Here is a 17,828-nt window from a genome sequence, read left to right on the forward strand (position 1 = left end):
GAAATTATCTCTTTGCCTGCTATAGGACTTAACAAATAATTTATTTCATTGTTTATTCTTTTGACTTTGATTATGGTATTGTGTCATGTAACTATTTTTATTTTTGTACAATTTATCAAGGTTTTTTTTTTTTTTAATTGTCTCTAAATTTTGAATCATATTTAGGAATGCCTTCTCATGCCAAAGTCTATCATGGTTTCTTCTAGTACTTTCACAAGGATTCAGAGCTTGAAAGATTCAACCCCAAGGTCAAAGACCTCTTGGAACCAAATTTCTTATCTAAGGTGTAGGCAATAGAAGTGGCAGCTGGCTCACTGGTTACTGGCTGGGATAATTCCATTATCTTTGTAGACTTATTAGAGTAGTCTGACTCTATAATAGTATTGAATGGAGACTCAAAGATTAATGCCACTCGCAGGTGCCTGCAGCATGCTTACAGAGCCCAGATCATCACAGTACAGTAAGAATTTGCAATGAGTGAGATGCAGGTGGTGTTTCTGAAATGGAAAACTAGCCAAATCAGAAATTTATTAGTAGGAGACACAAAAGGAATCCAAGGGATGTTCATCTGTAAATCTGAGAGAAGGTATTCTAAAACTGTCACTGTTCATACTGGCAGGTGACTACTCACTCTAATAGCTCCTTCCTGCCTCTGGTGACACTAATGGGCAGGGCAAAGTCCCCCAGTATACCCCATTATAACCTGCAGCCACAGGGAGTTAGCGAGGGCTACACCCCTTTGCTTGGACATGATTAATCTCTTATAAATATCTTATTGATTCTGGTAGGCTGCTAATTATTTTTCCTGGAAAAGAAGTAATTTAAATAGGATGCCACATTGATAATGACATAGTTTAATTGATTCAAACACATTTTTAAAAATTTGACGAATACACATAAAGAGTTGTTAGTCAAACATCTATTAAACTTAGTCAAACATCTATTAAACACATTTTCCAAACCTGAATTCTAATGTTGTTTATAGCTCTGGATTGAAATATTAAGAGAATTGAATGTTCTTCTGGAGGTATGCAAATATGTTATATTATAGGAACAGAAAGTTAAATGCATAGCAGTTGGAAACATCACCTTAATTTGTTCCTTCTAAAACCAATTAGACCCTGAAAAGCATTATATCATATCTCCAGGAGAGTGAGATGAAATATTTGAAACCAGAGATAAAATTAATGCCAGATATTAAAATGGCACTTTTCAAAAACAGTGAGATTATCCCTTTTGCTCCTCATCCTCACCCAGTGGGGTAGATGGGACACTAAAAGGAGGAAACTAAGTAATAATCAACTTGCCCAGGTGGCTACAGAGGTAGTTTTTGGTAAAGCTACAATACAACCTAGAATTCCTGATTTTCAATTCTGATAAGTCATTTGACAGTAGCCAAAAGTTAGTAGGAAAAGTTTTTAACATGACTTACATGGCCCTTTCATTTCACAGGAGATTAAAACCATGATGGGGGATTTTGTCCCCAAGCCATGCTGAGACTTACGGGTTATCATACCATTGGTTATAGGTCTGCTACTCCTTCTATGGCTAAGACAACTTCTAGCACTCACCAGATTATTTTAGTAACTGGAAGAGGAAGAGGGGAACGCAAGCGCCATACATGACCTTGTGCGACTCCACAAACTCTTTTTAAGCTTCTTGGAAAAATAAACAAGGTTTGTTAGTTGCAGAGGTAAAATGTGTCATAATCACCAAATTGATTCCTGTAGACATCTTTCGTTTGAGGTGTATGCAAAAAATTCTTGTAAGGTACAAATTAGGTCAAATGTGTCCTGGGTTTTTTGTTTTTTAAAAAAGCAAAATTTTAAGGATTGACACAGGGACATACAAAGGTTGAACATCAAATTTTAATCTTGAAACCTTTTATCCAGTCCTCAAATTATTAACATGAAAAGGAATGATAAATTGCAATTTTATCATTACCATATCACTGTGTAACAAGCCCTTGTTACAAAATCTCCCTCTACTGTCTCCAAAAAACCAATAGAAAACCCATACATTATATTACCTAATGATCTATTAACAGATGAAATTTTAACCAACTTTATACCAGGAAACTATGAACAGAGGTACTTCAATCACATAGCTTAAAATATGGAGAAAAGACAGGTAAAAAAATTATCTTAACCTGTAGTAGTCTTTTTTCTTTTTAAAATTTTTATAAAATACACTAATTTCCCAAAATAAAGAATATTATGACACATTGGTGTCAACTTACACAGATGAAAGCTGATGTCAGCTTTTTTTCCTAACTAAAGTTCATTTCACCAAACCTTTATATATTACATGAATATCCAAGTAAAGTATTTTTTTAAAAATTCAACACACAGGAACATAATATACAGTGTTTTTTTTTTTAAAAAAAGGTTAATTTAGGAATGATTTCATCTTCAACCACATAATGTATCTTTTTAAGACCATGAAACCTCTTGTCATTGCAAGACTTTTCAGTTCATGTTTCTATTTCCCAGTTTTAATTCTTAAAAGAAAAAAAAAAGATGAAAGGGTTTATTATCTATTTTCCATGAGAAAACTGTGGTAAGGATCTTATTCATTACCAGGCTGTCTCCCCTCCTTTTGTTTTCCGGACTACCCAGATCCATGACTGTGTGGCACCGTAATGAAATCGGTGGGAGAGGCCAATGACATCAAAGAATGGATATAAAAAGACAGGCTCGTCTGGATCCCACCACAGTTGTAAGGTGTGGGCAAATTCACTCCCACCAAGCCTTCCAGAGCTCCACAGTCACAGGAGTAGTTCTCCCGGTTAACTCATCCTTGATGTCTGTCTGCTGGGAGGACATAAAAGACCATTTCCACTAATGACTCGTGTAGTGGCTAATGCATGCCTTAGCCAGAGACGGAACGAGTGCACTGAAGAGACCTTGGTCAGTAGTGGCTTTGGGGTAGAGAAGAGAACACTGTTTATTTTTACACCTCCTGAATTGGTCAATTCTGCGTACAAACTCACCTTAACAGGAAATCGCAATGAAATATACACACCATGCACAGTCTATATTACTGTGGGAATCCAGTAACACATGCAAGACGTGGGGAAAGAATCACAATGGATGAATATGAACTTTTCACAGTGTTTCTTATAGCCTTTGACTTAACACGAGTGCATCACTTACCACCACTATCTCACAAATGTTTTACTTGTGTCCTGGGCATGCAGGTCCGTTGGGATAAAATGGGAAATGACGCTTCATAGCCATTCTCAGACAGTGACAGTGACATAGCCATTCTCAGACAGTGAGTACAACTTCAATTTCCCCTACTTTCCACCAAACAATTGGGCTGCTTCTGCTATAAAACTAAATATATTTCTGAATACATTTTGTTCAAGTGTTGTGCTGTATTCTTCCTCATTGTTTCAGTCATTTCATTCTAGGAAAATTAAAAACCCACACAATTAAATTGAGGACTAGGTCTTCAGGGTGATTCCTACCAAACTAGAAAGAGAGGGAATCACTAACTTCTCTGCTCTCAAGTTTCTGTCTCTCTACCCCCGGCCCTAATCGATACGGATTCATTTGTATATTTGGTTTCCCAAAAAAGAAAACCAAATTAGAGAACTGGGATTTCTATCTTAAAGAAGCAAAACGTAACCCCAAAATATAATGGTAGCAGGGAGGAGGAGAGGGGAAAATGCATTCATTCTATGTCAAAACAAATCTCTTGCTCTCAACAGGAGATAATCCAGCTTCTCCTTAGCTATCATTTCATAAATTAATAATTTCTTAAAATCATAATCCAAAGAACGTATCTATTATACGAAAAGTTCAAGTTTAAAAAAGCAAATAAATTAGTTAAGCCTTGTAAACAATTGTCCATTTTAGCTATATATCTTAAAAAAAAAAAAAAAGGTTTCTCTGTGTAGTAAATCAGACAGTACAAGGCACACCTTACACATCCGATGCCAGACTAATAAAACCCACACAAACATCTTCTTCACTCTGCTCGCTGGGGTAACTGTGCTGGGGCATCGGAGTGACATAGCAGTCCTTTGCCCATCTCCTGACCATCTGGAAGTCCACAAATGTGCTCCTTCTGTTAAACTGCTTTGTGCTATTTTGTTGTGTGAAGTGATCTGAAGCCTCCTCAGTGTCAGTTTCCTCATATGTTTTCCACAAAGCTTCCTGGGAAAAGGCCAGTTTTCCCATTACGTTGTAATGTGCCTTTGAACCAGCCGTCCTCTCGTTTTTTGTGAACAAACACGATATCTCCTTCTTTAAGTTCAAGTTCTGCCTCACTCTGAGGAGGATAGGAAACCACCACCCTGTGCCTAGGAAAGAAAGAGATTTTGGTTAAGGCAAATCAAAGCAGTGATTTTAAAAAATGGTGTACTTACTGTTAGTCTGCACGAACCTCAACATAAACAGGAAATAACATTAATTTGTTCATGATTGTAAAACAACTCAAAATGCTGCTATTTTCTGCTTAGTATAGACTTGGTACTAACGAAGATCGGATTTGGATATGTGTGTCAACCCACTACTGATGGCCCAGTCTGGTTCATCTGAGTGACCTTAACAAGGACAGCCATCCTTGCTCCCTCCCAGTGTTTGTACCTTGGCCATAAAGAAGAGTTTCGTTTCATTTCCTGGGAGGGGTATCATTTCTGTCCCTCCCTCTTCTCCAAGGAAACAGGAGTGAATTTATTTGATTGGTGAGACTGAAAGAAGTAGCTGAGCGGGGGGTTCAGTCCTCTCTGAACCGCCTGCCCACAGGCTGAGGAGGCTCTGCTCCATCTCTCTGTTGTAAGCACACAGAGGTCAGGAAGCTGAGTCTGGAAGTCTGTCTCTGTGTCCCTGTGTCCCTTACACTGGGGTTTGACATGGGCGAGGCAGGAAGGTAATCTGCCCCACACACCCAGATTATCCCTTGGGAAAGCAGTCCCAAGGTCCATATGTGGAGGGGAGGGCTGTGGCCACAGATTCAATCCCACATTACCAGTAATGAGGTTGACATTCTCTTCTCCATTATTCTGACATTTGAGTCTGTCCCTCCTCAGTTCAGAATTTGGAGTTAGTGGGAAAGGTGTCATTATTGCTTAAAAATGGCAGAAGCCTAGTTGGTTTAATATTATCTATGCCCCTGCCTCCACGCTCCTTAGCTTTCCTTAGCAGAATTACAGCTTGTCGGAAGCCAGAGGGAGGTGATGTGTTTTACATTCCATATCCTTTTATCCTTCTCTATTTTTCCAGCATTATTTGTATTATTTCTCTCCTACTCCTCTTCTCAACAAAAGGGGGAAAAGAATGGTGGTGTATGGTAGCCAACCTCCAAGATGGCCCTAGTGATCTTTGCTTCCTGGTATTCACACTCTTGTGTAGTCTCCTCCTATGATGCACAGGGATGACCTGTGTGACCAATGAAATGTTATGGAAATGACAGTGGGTGATTTCTGAGGCTAGATCATAAAAAGCATTGTGGCTTCCACTTTGCTTTCTCTTGGATCAGTCACTCAGGAAAGCTGGCTGCCATGTTGTGAGGACACTCAGCATCTCTATGGAGAGGAACCACATGGTAAGGCACTGAGGCCTCTTTCCAAAAGTCTAAACTAACCAGAAAAAGTGATGTGAATAAGCCACCTTAGAAGTGGATCCTCCAGCCCCAGTCAGCATCAGCTCAGGCTGATGTCTTGACTACAATCTCAAGAAATACTCTAAGCCAGAACCAGCCAGATAAGCTGTTCCATAATTATGTGACCCACAGAAACTGTGAAATAATACATGCTTATTATTGTTTTAAGCCACTGAGTTTTGGGGGTAACTGGTTACATGGCAACAGATAACTAATAAATGCATCTTTCATTGTTTGATGCTAAGTAATGAGTAGTCAGTCATAAAGTTGATTTTGGGTTTCTACTTTCATTTGGTTCTCAAAGTCAGAAAATGAGTTTATAACCTCATGAGACCCACTGCTGACTGAAAGTGAAGAATGTTATGGCTTCAAAATGATAGGCAGAACAAATTCTACACAACTGTCCCCAAACTTCTGAAACCCATTACAGCCTGCTCCTTTCACCAATTCCCATTCCATAAAAACCAAAATCCATTTAAGAAAGACCACAGCAAGACTCCCAGACTATAACTAAAAAAACACATCTCTGCAAAGGGTAAGTGGCTGCTTGAACAACCTGAGCTCCTTTGGCACAGGGACCAAATTACTATCCAAGATATGAAGCAAAAGCACAGTACGGAAGTTGGCTTATATCTGAGAAAGGTTCAGCTCATTCAAACATGAATATTCATAGACCACAAGGCTGGGGTTTGATCAAGCATGGAATGAGGAAGGAAGCATGGCACTGTGGGAGAAACACTGGCCTAAGGATTGACACAGCCTTTAAGGTCAGTTACAGCAACTTAACTTTGGGCCAGTTATCTCAGCCCTCAGTCTGTTTCCTCATCTGTAGAATAGGACTGTAATGAGTTAAACAAGTATGATGCTCTTTGTACGGTGTCTGACCAAGAGTTCTACCCTAAAATATTAGCTCCCATGATGATCATATGGCTTAGACAAGAGTAGGCAGAGGCCTGGCCCCTCAAGGAGCTGAAGGATGGGCCAGTCAGTGGCTGGACATCTCTAACAAGGAAACGAACTCAGGCCACAACCTAAAGCATTTCCTGAAAATGAAATCTGACAAACTTTAGATCGACACAGTTAGGGTTTTCGAATCCCTTCTTTGATATCTTTATTTTATTTTGAGACAGCCTTGCTTTGTTGCCCAGGCTGGTGTGCAGTGATGCAATCACAGCTCACTATAGCCTTGACCTCCCAGGCTTAACTGATCTTCCTACATCAGCCTTCCAGCTGGGACTACAGGTGTGTGCCACCAAACCTGGCTAATCTTTTTACTTTTCATAGAGATGGCATCTCACTATATGGCCCAGGCTAGTCTTGAACTCCTGGGCTCAAGCAATCTTCCAGCCTCAGCCCCATAAATTGCTGGGATTACAGACATCAGCAGCTACACCTGGCCCTCTGACACCTTTATAAGCAAGACAAATAATTGCATCACGAATTTATCTGAAAGAAGGATCCAGATGACATTTCTCAAGTCTAATGTCAACATGCTAAAAATCCATGGAAAAAGCAATGATGTAGATGCCATGTGGCGTAAGTTAAAAATTTAAGGCAAAGTTTTATAATTCTGGGAAAAAATGTGCAAGTGCCTCAAAACATACTCAGAGTAGATTTCTCATGAGATATATTCCCTACTTGTTCTCTGTGAGCTGCCTTAAAGGTGAAATGGAATAAAAATGGTTATTGAAAAACTTGAAGTGAATTAGATTAATATATGCATTTTATAAAATGCACTAAACCAATTTTGTAAAAAAAAATTTTGAACTAAAACTGCTGCTGGGCTAAGAACATACTCTTCCTGCCAAGTTCCCAGCAGGAGCAAATTTTCATTGCTAAGTTTTATAAACCTCGGTGGGGGCGGGTGGAATGAGAAACTATGTGCATAATGGAAACTGTGACACAGTCTTGATCGTATGAAGACTACCAGGTGCAGGAGTAATAGACTCTACTTAGAAATCTTCCAGCTCAGGTCCTGATCTTGAGCCTTGTGAGGTGGTGTGCAGTTTTCTAATACAGATTTGTAAGGCCAAATACTGGGCATAACTGGCCAACTATTCCAGGCATTGAAAGGCTTTGCCAAGTAGAACATTTACAGACCAACCAACAGATGTGACACACAGCTGCAGAGGCCCTTTACATCTGCTGCTCCACCTTCTGCCTCACTTGGATTATGCTCTTCTCTATATGAACAGGCGTTTGGGGAAGTTCTGAACCTCAGGAGTCAATTAATACTCTCCTCTCCTATGACCTATATGGGACCTGCTGATCTACCTTCAAAATCTGCACCCCATCCACTCATCTTCATTGTCACTGTCACTATCCTGGTTGATGACCTCATTACCTTCCACCTGGTCAAATATCTTTTTTTAAAAAAAATTTTTGTTTATTTTTAAGATTGAGTTTTGCTCTTGTTGTCCAGGCTGGAGTGCAATGGCATGATCTCGGCTCACTGCAACCTCTGCCTCCTGGGTTCAAGCGATTTTCCTGCCTCAGCCTCCTGAGTAGCTGGAATTACAGGCGTGTGCCACCACGCCCGACTAATTTTTGTATTTTTAATAGAGGCAAGGTTTCAACATATTGGCCAGGCTGGTCTCTAACTCCTGACCTGGTGATCCACCTGCTTGGCCTCCCAAAATGCTGGGATTACAGGTGTAAGCCACTGTGCCCGGCATCCACCTGGTCAAATATCTACCTGTCTTTCTTGCTTCAAAGTCTCTTCCTGTCCCCAACCCAGTCTATGCAGCGCTCACATACTAATATTCTTAAGTGGCAACTCTATTTGCAGCTACCCACTGCCAAAAAATCATTAACAGCTTTACAACGCCTGTGAGCAAGGTTAATCCTCAGCCTGGTATGTGAAGCCCTTGGTGATCAGGCCTTAATCTCTTTTTACACAGCTGTAGCTATTATTATCACCACCAAAGTCCCAAACACTCCGCTAAGCCTGAACATGTCCCCTATACAGGGCCTTTACTTCCCCCATGCCATACCTTGGCTCATGCAGTTCCTTCCAGTGGGAATTTCCTTTGACATTATCTCTCCCATCCATACTCTATCATTCTCTCAAAGCCTGGCTCCAGTTCTCCCCTGTGAAATCTCCAGCCCCATGGCTGGAGGCAATTTCATGCCTGACTAAATCCCAGAGGCCTCCATGTATATGTCTCACGGCACTTAGCACAGTCTACATTGTATTATTACCATCTGTGTCCCTGTCTCGTTTATTCTACCAAACCATAAGCTGCTTGAAGGGTGAGATGATGCTAAATTCACTTTATATGCCTCATAGTACTTAGCATAGTACGTTTAATTCTTAATAAGCATGTCAAGTGGCAAAAAGAAAAGGCCTAATAGTATAGAAAAACTATTTCTTAAAATATACAAAGCTCCTTAAAAAGGAATGAAATTCTGACACGTGCTACAACAGGGATGAACCTTGCAAACGTTATGCTAAGTGAAATAAGCTGCATTCACACAGAAGGACGACTATCTTATGATTCCACTTTTGAGGTGCCCAGAAGTCACTTATGAGGACAGCAAGTAGAAGGGTGGTTGCAGGGCCTGGAGGAGGGGGAATGAAGATTTAGTGCTTAATGAGTACAGATTCAGTTGAGGATGAGAAAAAGTTCTAGAAATGGATAGCAGTGAATGGTTGTATGACATGAATGTACTTAATGCCACTGAATTGTACACTTGAAAAAATAGTAAATTTTCATGTATACTTTACAATTAAATAAATAAGATATATGAATGAACAAAATTTTTTGTTTAAAAAAAAGGAAAAAAAAAAAAGAAAAGAAAAAACGGAAAAATGTATAAAGCTGACTGGTACCTTGGTTGGAAAGCACCCTGTTCCCTTTGAACAAAGCACTGTGGAGGCATTACGGGGTGACCAGAGTGGCTCACAGACTGGTCCTGAATGACCTCTGCCTCTTGGTGCCTGTGTGACCTTAACTTTTGGTGATAACTGGCAAGGTAGAATTCAAGAAACAGAGTCTGGCAATATAAAGAAACTCCACACACTTCCAGTGCTATGGTATTTTAGCTTCCATCTGAATGGGCATTTGCAGTCTTTTATTAGTACACATTTCCTGCTTCCTTTATTTTTCTGGCCTCTCTGGTGTTCTCTGTAGTTCATACATTTTCATTTCTAATCGCCCCTGGTATAGCCCAAATTGGCTTCCATGTTGCTCTGGGAGGCACTCAGTCCATCACTCTGACCTGGGTGAGTAACCACTTACTGCTTTCTGTCAGTTGCCACAGCAATCTAATATTCAATTAAGTATTTCACTGGCAAAACCATACTAGTTCCCTTTGTAGCTTGCTCCAAGACCAAGTAAATTACGTCCATTGCTTCACCCAGTGGGTTCATTGTCAGTGATTCAAAGAAATTAATCATGCTGGTTAAGCCCAGCTGCCTTTCTGTAAATCTATCTCTATCCAATTTGTATGTTTCCAAGTGTTCTAGCTTAATCCCTGATCAAAGATCATACATAGGTTTTTTTTTTTTTTTCCAATTTAGGAGATAAGCTTATAGGTATGTGGTTCTCAGTTTAATTCCTAAATTTAAAAATACACACAGATAAAGGTGACTTGCTGTGTCTCCCTGAACTCTTTATATATATATTTATTATTTTTCTTTGGAAGAAAAGTAAACCTGTCACATACTTTCTTTTATTTGCCATCCCTTCTGAAATATTTTCTTTCCACCTTCTCTTTGCAATTTCCTAATTATTTTTTCTCAATCCTTCTGAAATAGAGCCTAAAATATTTGTTCTATTATTTCTGCTGTCATCAATTATACATTTTCTGCCTCCAGCATATAGCGCTATTTCTTGCTTGTTTTCTTCAGTCTCTCTAACAAACACAGAAGAATCCTTTTGTTCCTCAGAGAATTCTTTCTGCTGACACCAAGACCTGTCAACACACTTCAAGGTTCATCCTTTCTTATTATGAGATTGCTTAAGTCTTTATATCACGTGGTTGCCTCTTTCCATTGACAGCACCGGCTGCCCCAGTCACATTCTTTTTTTTTGAGATGGAGTCTCGCTCTGTCACCCAGGCTAGATGGAGTGCAGTGGTGCGATTGTGGCTCACTGCAACCTCTGCCTCCTGGGTTCAAGCATTTCTCTGCCTCAGCCTCCCGAGTAGCTGGGATTACAGGTGACTGCCACCACACCTGGCTATTTTTTTGTGCATTTTTAGTAGAGAAAGGGTTTCACCATCTTGGCCAGGCTGGTCTTTAACTCCTGACCTCGTGATCCACCCACCTCGGCCTCCCAAAGTGCTGGGATTATAGGCGTGAGCCACCGTGCCTGGCACGTTCTTTTACTTTAGATATATGAGATAGGGTCATGGTCTGAGAGGAAATTTTATGCTTGTTCTCACTATAATCTGTAGATGAATTCTATCTCATAGTATCGCAATAAAATAAATTGAAAAATACTTCTATGAAATTCTATCAGTCGGTAGAATTTCTACCAAAAGAACCCTGGGCTCCTTCTGCATTTTGCCAGGGCAAGAGTTGTTGATGCTTGTATTGTAAATCAAGGATTATTCCTAGATCCTGAAATGTTTTCTCAATCATACTGATATAAAAGTTAATCTTTCCTTCATTTTCACCACTGAGCACTTTTTATTGTGTTGAAATAAATAATTTAAAATAAAAATGAAATTTATTGTGTTAAAATATGAAAACAATCCCTAAATTCTATACTTGGTGGCTTTTAATTAATCAAAAAATTTCATTCACAGTGAATAATATAACATTCTCCTATACATTTCCACACATTTTTCCAGCTATTTTTACTGTGAGACAGATCTAAGAATCCAAGGTAAATAACTACTATTACCATCACTGTATGAAAGCAAGGGCTATGGAAAGTTGGTCAGATTGGCTATTATATTTAATATTGCATCGAACATACAGATTATAAAAATACAAACTTGAGTAGAAATCTTCTCCAAAGACCCCTTTCCCACTTGTAAAAATTCAAATGGTTATACAAAAAAACCTGTCAAAGAATTCCAGCATGCCCGGGCCCATCTGTCCTGTCATTAAATTCTCTATGTTTCCTATCTGATGTACATCCCCCACCCCCTGAAACGCCATCACCTGTATGCACTAGCAATTCCTTCTTTTCAGATGAACTGAACAGCAGGAGCCTGCTGTTAGAAAGGAGCTCCTCTAAGAGGAAGGGACTGGAATGCAGAAGCCACAGAGACTGAGGACATCTGGCAACTGAAAAGGAACGCATTAGGGGGAGGGAGGCTGCAGTGCCCATGCCAGCGCCTAGGGAGAGTCTGGGCAAAGTGAACCATCACTCAAAAGAGTCACACAAATACCACAAATGAGAGGGAACACAGGAGAGACGCCCTCAAGGCTTGAAGGAAAAACTGCAGATCAGTGCCTGGAGGGAGGGAGGGAGGCTTTGTGACCAAGAGAAAGCAAACAAGTAACTGGACCAACTCCAGGGACAGAAGGTGCTATCCCTGGAAAGCAGACCAATACAGCAGGAAAAAGGCTGACTCTCAGAATAAAAGATTCAGGGAATTCTGGACAAAATTTCAAAGCTTTACCAAGAGCACAACAGATGAGAGGAAAGATAAAATGATTTCATTTGTAGGGAGAGAACACTGTTTTAGGGTAATGGCTCATTTTAAAACTGGTTTTATGTGGATTAGAACTATAGAAAATTATTGTACAGCACTATAAAAATAAATATCATAAATTGTGGCTGGGCTTGGTGGCTCACACCTGTAATGCCAGCACTTTGAGAGGCCAAGGCAGGTGGATTGCCTGAGCTCAGGAGTTCGAGACCAGCCTGGCCAACATGGCAAAACCCCGTCTCTACTAAAAACACAAAAAATTAGCCAGGCACAGTGTGCGCCTGCAATCACAGCTACTTGGTAGGCAGAGGCAGGAGAATCACTTGAACCCGGGAAGTGGCGGTTGCAGTGAGCCGAGATTGCACCACTACACTCCAGCCTGGGCAACAGAGTGAGACTCTCCTTGCAAAAAAAAAAAAAATCATAAATTGTAAGCTTTGTACTTAATCTACATAGGTTTGAAATTTACTCTTTTCCATTTTTCCTAGTTTATTTTTAAGTAAAAAAGTGTGCCAAAAATATGAATGCAGTCCTCAGGTTTTGGTGGATACAAATATACCTATGGCTTCATCTGAAATACAGAGGTAAGGTGAATTTAAGGCATTGAAAAACATAACACTTTATAGTAAGATTTCAAGTCAGCAACACAGAAAATGCTACCATAAAGGCAATACCTCCACAAAGCAGATAATACTTAAGACAAATACTATATATTTATATGTGATATAAAAAGAGTCCACTATTTTGAGTATACTTCATGATGCTTTCCAATGTAATGAATAGTCCTTCACTGTTGAGTTTAAATAATCCTAGTAGCTATTTGTCTCATTAAATATGTATTTTCTTTCCTAACACATTCCTAGAACCCCAGTGGGGTATCAAACAGAACTGCTCCCTTTTGTATAATTATTCAAGGCTGGCATCACTGAAACAGGGCTTATTACTCTGAGTGTAACTGAATCAAGTCACTTGGTCAGGAGGAGAGTCAGAACTGAGACTGAGAACTTAGCCATCCTCTTCTGGCTCAGGAAGAAGAAGAGAGTTCTTCACTAGGCATGGTGGCTCATGCCTGTAATCCCAGCACTTTGGAAGGCCAGGGCAGGAAAATGGCTTGAGTCCAGGAGTTCAAGACTAGCCTGGGCAACATGGGAGACCCCGTCTTTACAAAAAAATACAAAACAAAAAATTGCTGGGAATGGTGGCACAGGCTTGCGGTCCCAGCCATTCAGGAAGCTGAGGTGGGAGGATCACTTGAGCCCAGGATGTTGAGGCCACAGTGAGCTGTGATTGCACCACTGCACTGAAGCCTGTGCAACAGAGCAAGACCCTGTCTCAAAAAAAGAAGAGAGTTCTCTTAGCTGACAGAATTCTCTAATTCAAGATTGTTCAACCCGTAGGCATGCAGTGCAACACAAATTCATAAACTTTCTTAAAATATTGTGAAAGTTTTTTTGCGATTTTTTTTTAGCTTATCAGCTATCATTAATGTTAGTGTGTATATATATATATATGTAAACTATTTTTAACAGTATCTATAAATATATGTGTATATATATATTTATTATTTTTATTTTTTTTGCGATGGAGTCCTGCTCTGTCACCCAGGCTGGAGTGCAGTGGCACGATCTCCATTCACTGCAACCTCTGCCTCCCGGGTTCAAGTGATTCTCCTGCCTCAGCCTCCCAAGTAGCTGGGATTACAGGGACCTGCCACCACACCTGACTATTTCTTTGTATCTTAGTAGACGCAGGGTTTTACCATGTTGCTGGGATTACAGGCGTGAGCCACCATGCCCAGTCATATGAGTATATTTTATATGTGGCCCAAGACAATTCTTCCTTCAGTGTGGCCCAGGGAGGCCAAAAGATTGGACACACCTGCTCTAGTTGCTTCACAACTAGCAGGAAACAATGTAAACTTTTAATAAAAAGGGCAAAGGATTAAAAAAAAAAAGAGCGATTGCTGGCAATGGAATAGAAACGAGAAAGAAGTAAATCCATGAACAAGTTCCCAGTGATTGACAGTTTTTACCTGGACACAATTTTGGCATGGTAGAGTAGAGAAAATAAAGGAAAAGGAAGGCTGGGGACCAACCCATTAAGAAACATGGAAGGAAAAAGGAAAACAGAGTATGTTGTGTCAAGTGGGAAAAAAAATTCAGTGCTTATTTTCATAAGCTGAGTTTCAAAAGTTAGGAAGATATGGCAAAACATCTTAAATATCACAATAAACGTTCCAGCCTAAAGCCTGTTGTTCATTTTTTAGTTTTTTCCTGGAACAAAGTTGAACTCACCTTTCACAAACAACAGGTCTAGACTCATTCAAGACAGGACCCAGGGAGGAACAGGCCTGGCGAGGAGGTGGAGCAATGGGGACGGCGGAATCCAGGGAACTTGCCTTCCTGTGAAAAGCATCCTGGGCCAGGGCTGCTCCTGCCGCTGCAGTCGTGACCGGTCCATCCCCGTCCACAGGGCAGGAGCCTGCCCTGCCGTGGCCACCTCCTGGTGGCAGTTCGGGCCCCACTGCTCCCTGGAGAGGAAGCTCTGCACTGCCCAGCTCCACTTCTAGGGTTGGCGATGCTGGAGGAGACATGCGGGGCTTTCGTTTAGTGGAGGCGCCAGAAAGCAACTTCAATAAACCCTTTTTTTCTTTCTGAAAAAAAAAAATGAGCCTTAGTTGGAGAATGACAGTACTATTGCTGGTGTAATCAAAATGGCCCTATGGTTCATTATTACTTTTTAATTTTTAATTTTAATTTTTGTAGGTACATAGTAGGTGTATGGGGCCTTATGGTTTCAATGTTTGGTTTGATCTTTTTACATTATTTCTGTTGATAATTGGTTATTCATAATCTGGCCACCAATTTTTGTGTGGTGCTAACCTGACCTTTTACTTCTCCTCCTTCTCCCTTTCTGCTATATATATATTTTTTGTTTGGTTTTGGACATTCTGTTGAAGTAGGACAAACTGATAAAAAAGATGTAAGACAATAAAACTCACCAATTCACATCCCAGGTTTAGTAAAAGCACTAGTAGATATTTTAGGATAAAATGGAAATTTCAGATTATGAATTTCCTGAACTTCTGCCTATCCTATCTCTAATTGCTGTAAGACAGCTGACTGCATGCAGAATTAAATGTAAACATGACAGCACTTTATTCCACAGGCATGGACGTGAGCCTTATCGCTTACAGGCAGTGATCAGAGTTAAGAGTTAAACCACTTCTCACATGTCGCCACCTCGATTAAATGTAACAAGCCAATAAAACAGAAGTCAAACCACATCTCCCTTGCAAGTACCTCCTTGATTAGACATCCATTTTAAGGAAAGCTTCGGTATACTTAGAAGCAAGTTGATTTCTCCTTTCACAAGCAAATATACAAATAAGTGTGTTTTTTGTTTGTTTGTTTGTTTTTTCAACCATCACAATTCCACAGAAGCCATCTCTTGAATTTTTGTCTCTTTTGATACTTTCTATCTTTGGTCTGCTAGGAAAATCAGATGTCAAGAGAGTGCTCCTTCATTCTGAAACCTTAAGCATGAATGTTCTTTCTGATGGTCAAGCTTAACATGATCCTTTTAAATTGTTTTACTAAGATGTCAACTACATCATTAAGTCCTCTGAATGGAAGCACTGCTTGAACATGAAACACTTCATAGCTAACTATTTCTTTAGAAAACCCTGTAGGCAAATTGGAATTATTAAGGCCCACTAATAGGGAAATAGAAATTATAAGGGACCTGCTGAGGAATTTTTCTTGGGAATAATAGCTTAGACTCAGTAAAAACTCCTTGGGAAAATGAATCTAAATCCCTAACAACATTGTTCCATTACAGACAGTATGGCAGAAAAAAGGAGACAAAAGCAATAATTTATCAGACTATGAGGAAGAATCCCAGGAACAGTGCACCATAGTCCCCAGTTACCTAATGCTGCTCAAGGACATGTGAGCCTGTGGGCTAGAAATGGGAAAACAGGGTGGGAATGGGTGCTAAAGTCATTTCTGTACTTGCTTGACCTGGGCTACAGATGAGCAGAGCCAGCTGATCCCCACCACCCTGCAACTCTCCCGGGTAGAGGATGATCCTTTTGCATTTCTCTTTATAGCCTGTCCTCAGCTGATCTTATGCGCTTTCGCTTCACTCATTCAATGCCACATTTTCTGTGGGGCTACTATGTGCATTCTAATGAATGTCCTCACAAACTTGGACTGCCTGCATAAGTGCAGTGACAGTGCTGTATATACCTCTGTATCTCACCCAGTGTTGAGTGCAGGGCCCTACACCCACTAAAGCTTAGAGGCTGAGAAAATACTGGAAGAGGATGAGACCAGTGAAAGGGAGGAAAAATATAGCTAGCGCCAGGCCTAAGGAAATAAAGGATATGTTGGATTCCCCAGATCCAGAGGCAATAAAGCCTTTCAATGAGCCTTTCAATAAAGCCTATGGTCAATGAAGTGGTCTGACTAAGCACCTGTCAATGCTGCTCCTTATTTGTCGTAGAGAGCCTGAGGTCTGGAAGTCCAAGGTATGACGTGCAAAAGAATAACGTCCAGTAGCTTCCACTTCTAAGGTAGCAGTCAGCTGCGACTTCCAGCTATTCTTGCCATGATGTAAGAAAGCACACGCTAGTCCACGGACCCACAAAGGTCCAGTGAGAACATCAAGTCCATTGATAAATTACAATCTCAGCAAGCCATAGCCAAAGCCATTTCTTAAAAGCTCAGTTCTGAGCACTCAGTAAAATATCAGATAACTCAATGGCACTCAGGGAACAGCCTCTGAAGTGACTAAGAAGAAAGATGACTTAATTCATCTAAAATGATTAAACACATTAAATACAGCTTGCTTTAATGACTTCTAAGGGATGTCTTATCATCATCAACTGATGCTGACTACCCACAGGGCAGAAGGCAGAGGATTAGGAATCATGGCAGGGCACAAGGGGTAAGGGGTGGGGGTGGTAATACAGAAAAGACGCTGTCCTAGTTCCAAGGAACCATGCTTTCAATGGCATATTCTGACTTTTTCTGTTAGCAGAATAATGTTCCACTTGAGAGAGATCATTTTGCAAACTCAGACACTTAGCATCTACGAGCACCATTATTTTTTCAAAAACCAACAGCAGAAATGAAAACTAAATGAATTAATAAAGACTACATTCAGGTTGGGCATAGTGGCTCACACCTGTAATTCTAGCACTTTGGGAGGCTGAAGCAGGAGGCTCACTTGAGCCCAGGAGTTCAAGATCAGCCTGGGCAATGTAGGGAAACCCTGCCTCTACAAAAATACAAAGAAAAAAGCCAGGTGAGGTGGTGCATGCCTGTGGTCCCACCTACTCAGGAGCCTAGGGTGGGAAGGAGGGTTGCTCGAGCCTGGAGGTGGAAGTTGCAGTGAGCTATGACATGCCACTGCACTCCAGCCTGGGTGATAGAGGGATACCCTGTAGCAAAACAACAACAAAAAAAATACAAAAAAAAAAAAAAAAAAAAAAAAAAAACACCTTGGAGGAGGAAGAAAAAATCATTTGAACAAAGAAAATCATCACTAGAGGCTGGGCACAGTGGCTTACACCTGTAATCCCAGCATTTTGGGAGGCCCAGGCA

General features: G+C 40.5%; 1 protein-coding gene across 1 annotated transcript in view; it reads right to left on the reverse strand.

The window, feature by feature from the left end:
• Positions 1 to 3,840: 3,840 nt before the first annotated feature.
• Positions 3,841 to 17,828, reverse strand: part of SH3RF1 (SH3 domain containing ring finger 1) — a 178,297-nt gene continuing 164,309 nt past the window's right edge. The window contains exons 11-12 of the mRNA XM_011967797.1: positions 14,514 to 14,872; positions 3,841 to 4,309 (exon numbers count right to left, since the gene is read on the reverse strand). Of these exons, the coding sequence (XP_011823187.1) occupies positions 4,141 to 4,309; positions 14,514 to 14,872 (528 nt within the window). The 3' untranslated portion in view covers positions 3,841 to 4,140. The remainder of the gene's footprint in view (positions 4,310 to 14,513; positions 14,873 to 17,828) is intronic.

This window comes from Mandrillus leucophaeus, unplaced genomic scaffold, assembly GCF_000951045.1.
Source record: "Mandrillus leucophaeus isolate KB7577 unplaced genomic scaffold, Mleu.le_1.0 Scaffold81, whole genome shotgun sequence".
Lineage (NCBI taxonomy): Eukaryota > Metazoa > Chordata > Mammalia > Primates > Cercopithecidae > Mandrillus > Mandrillus leucophaeus.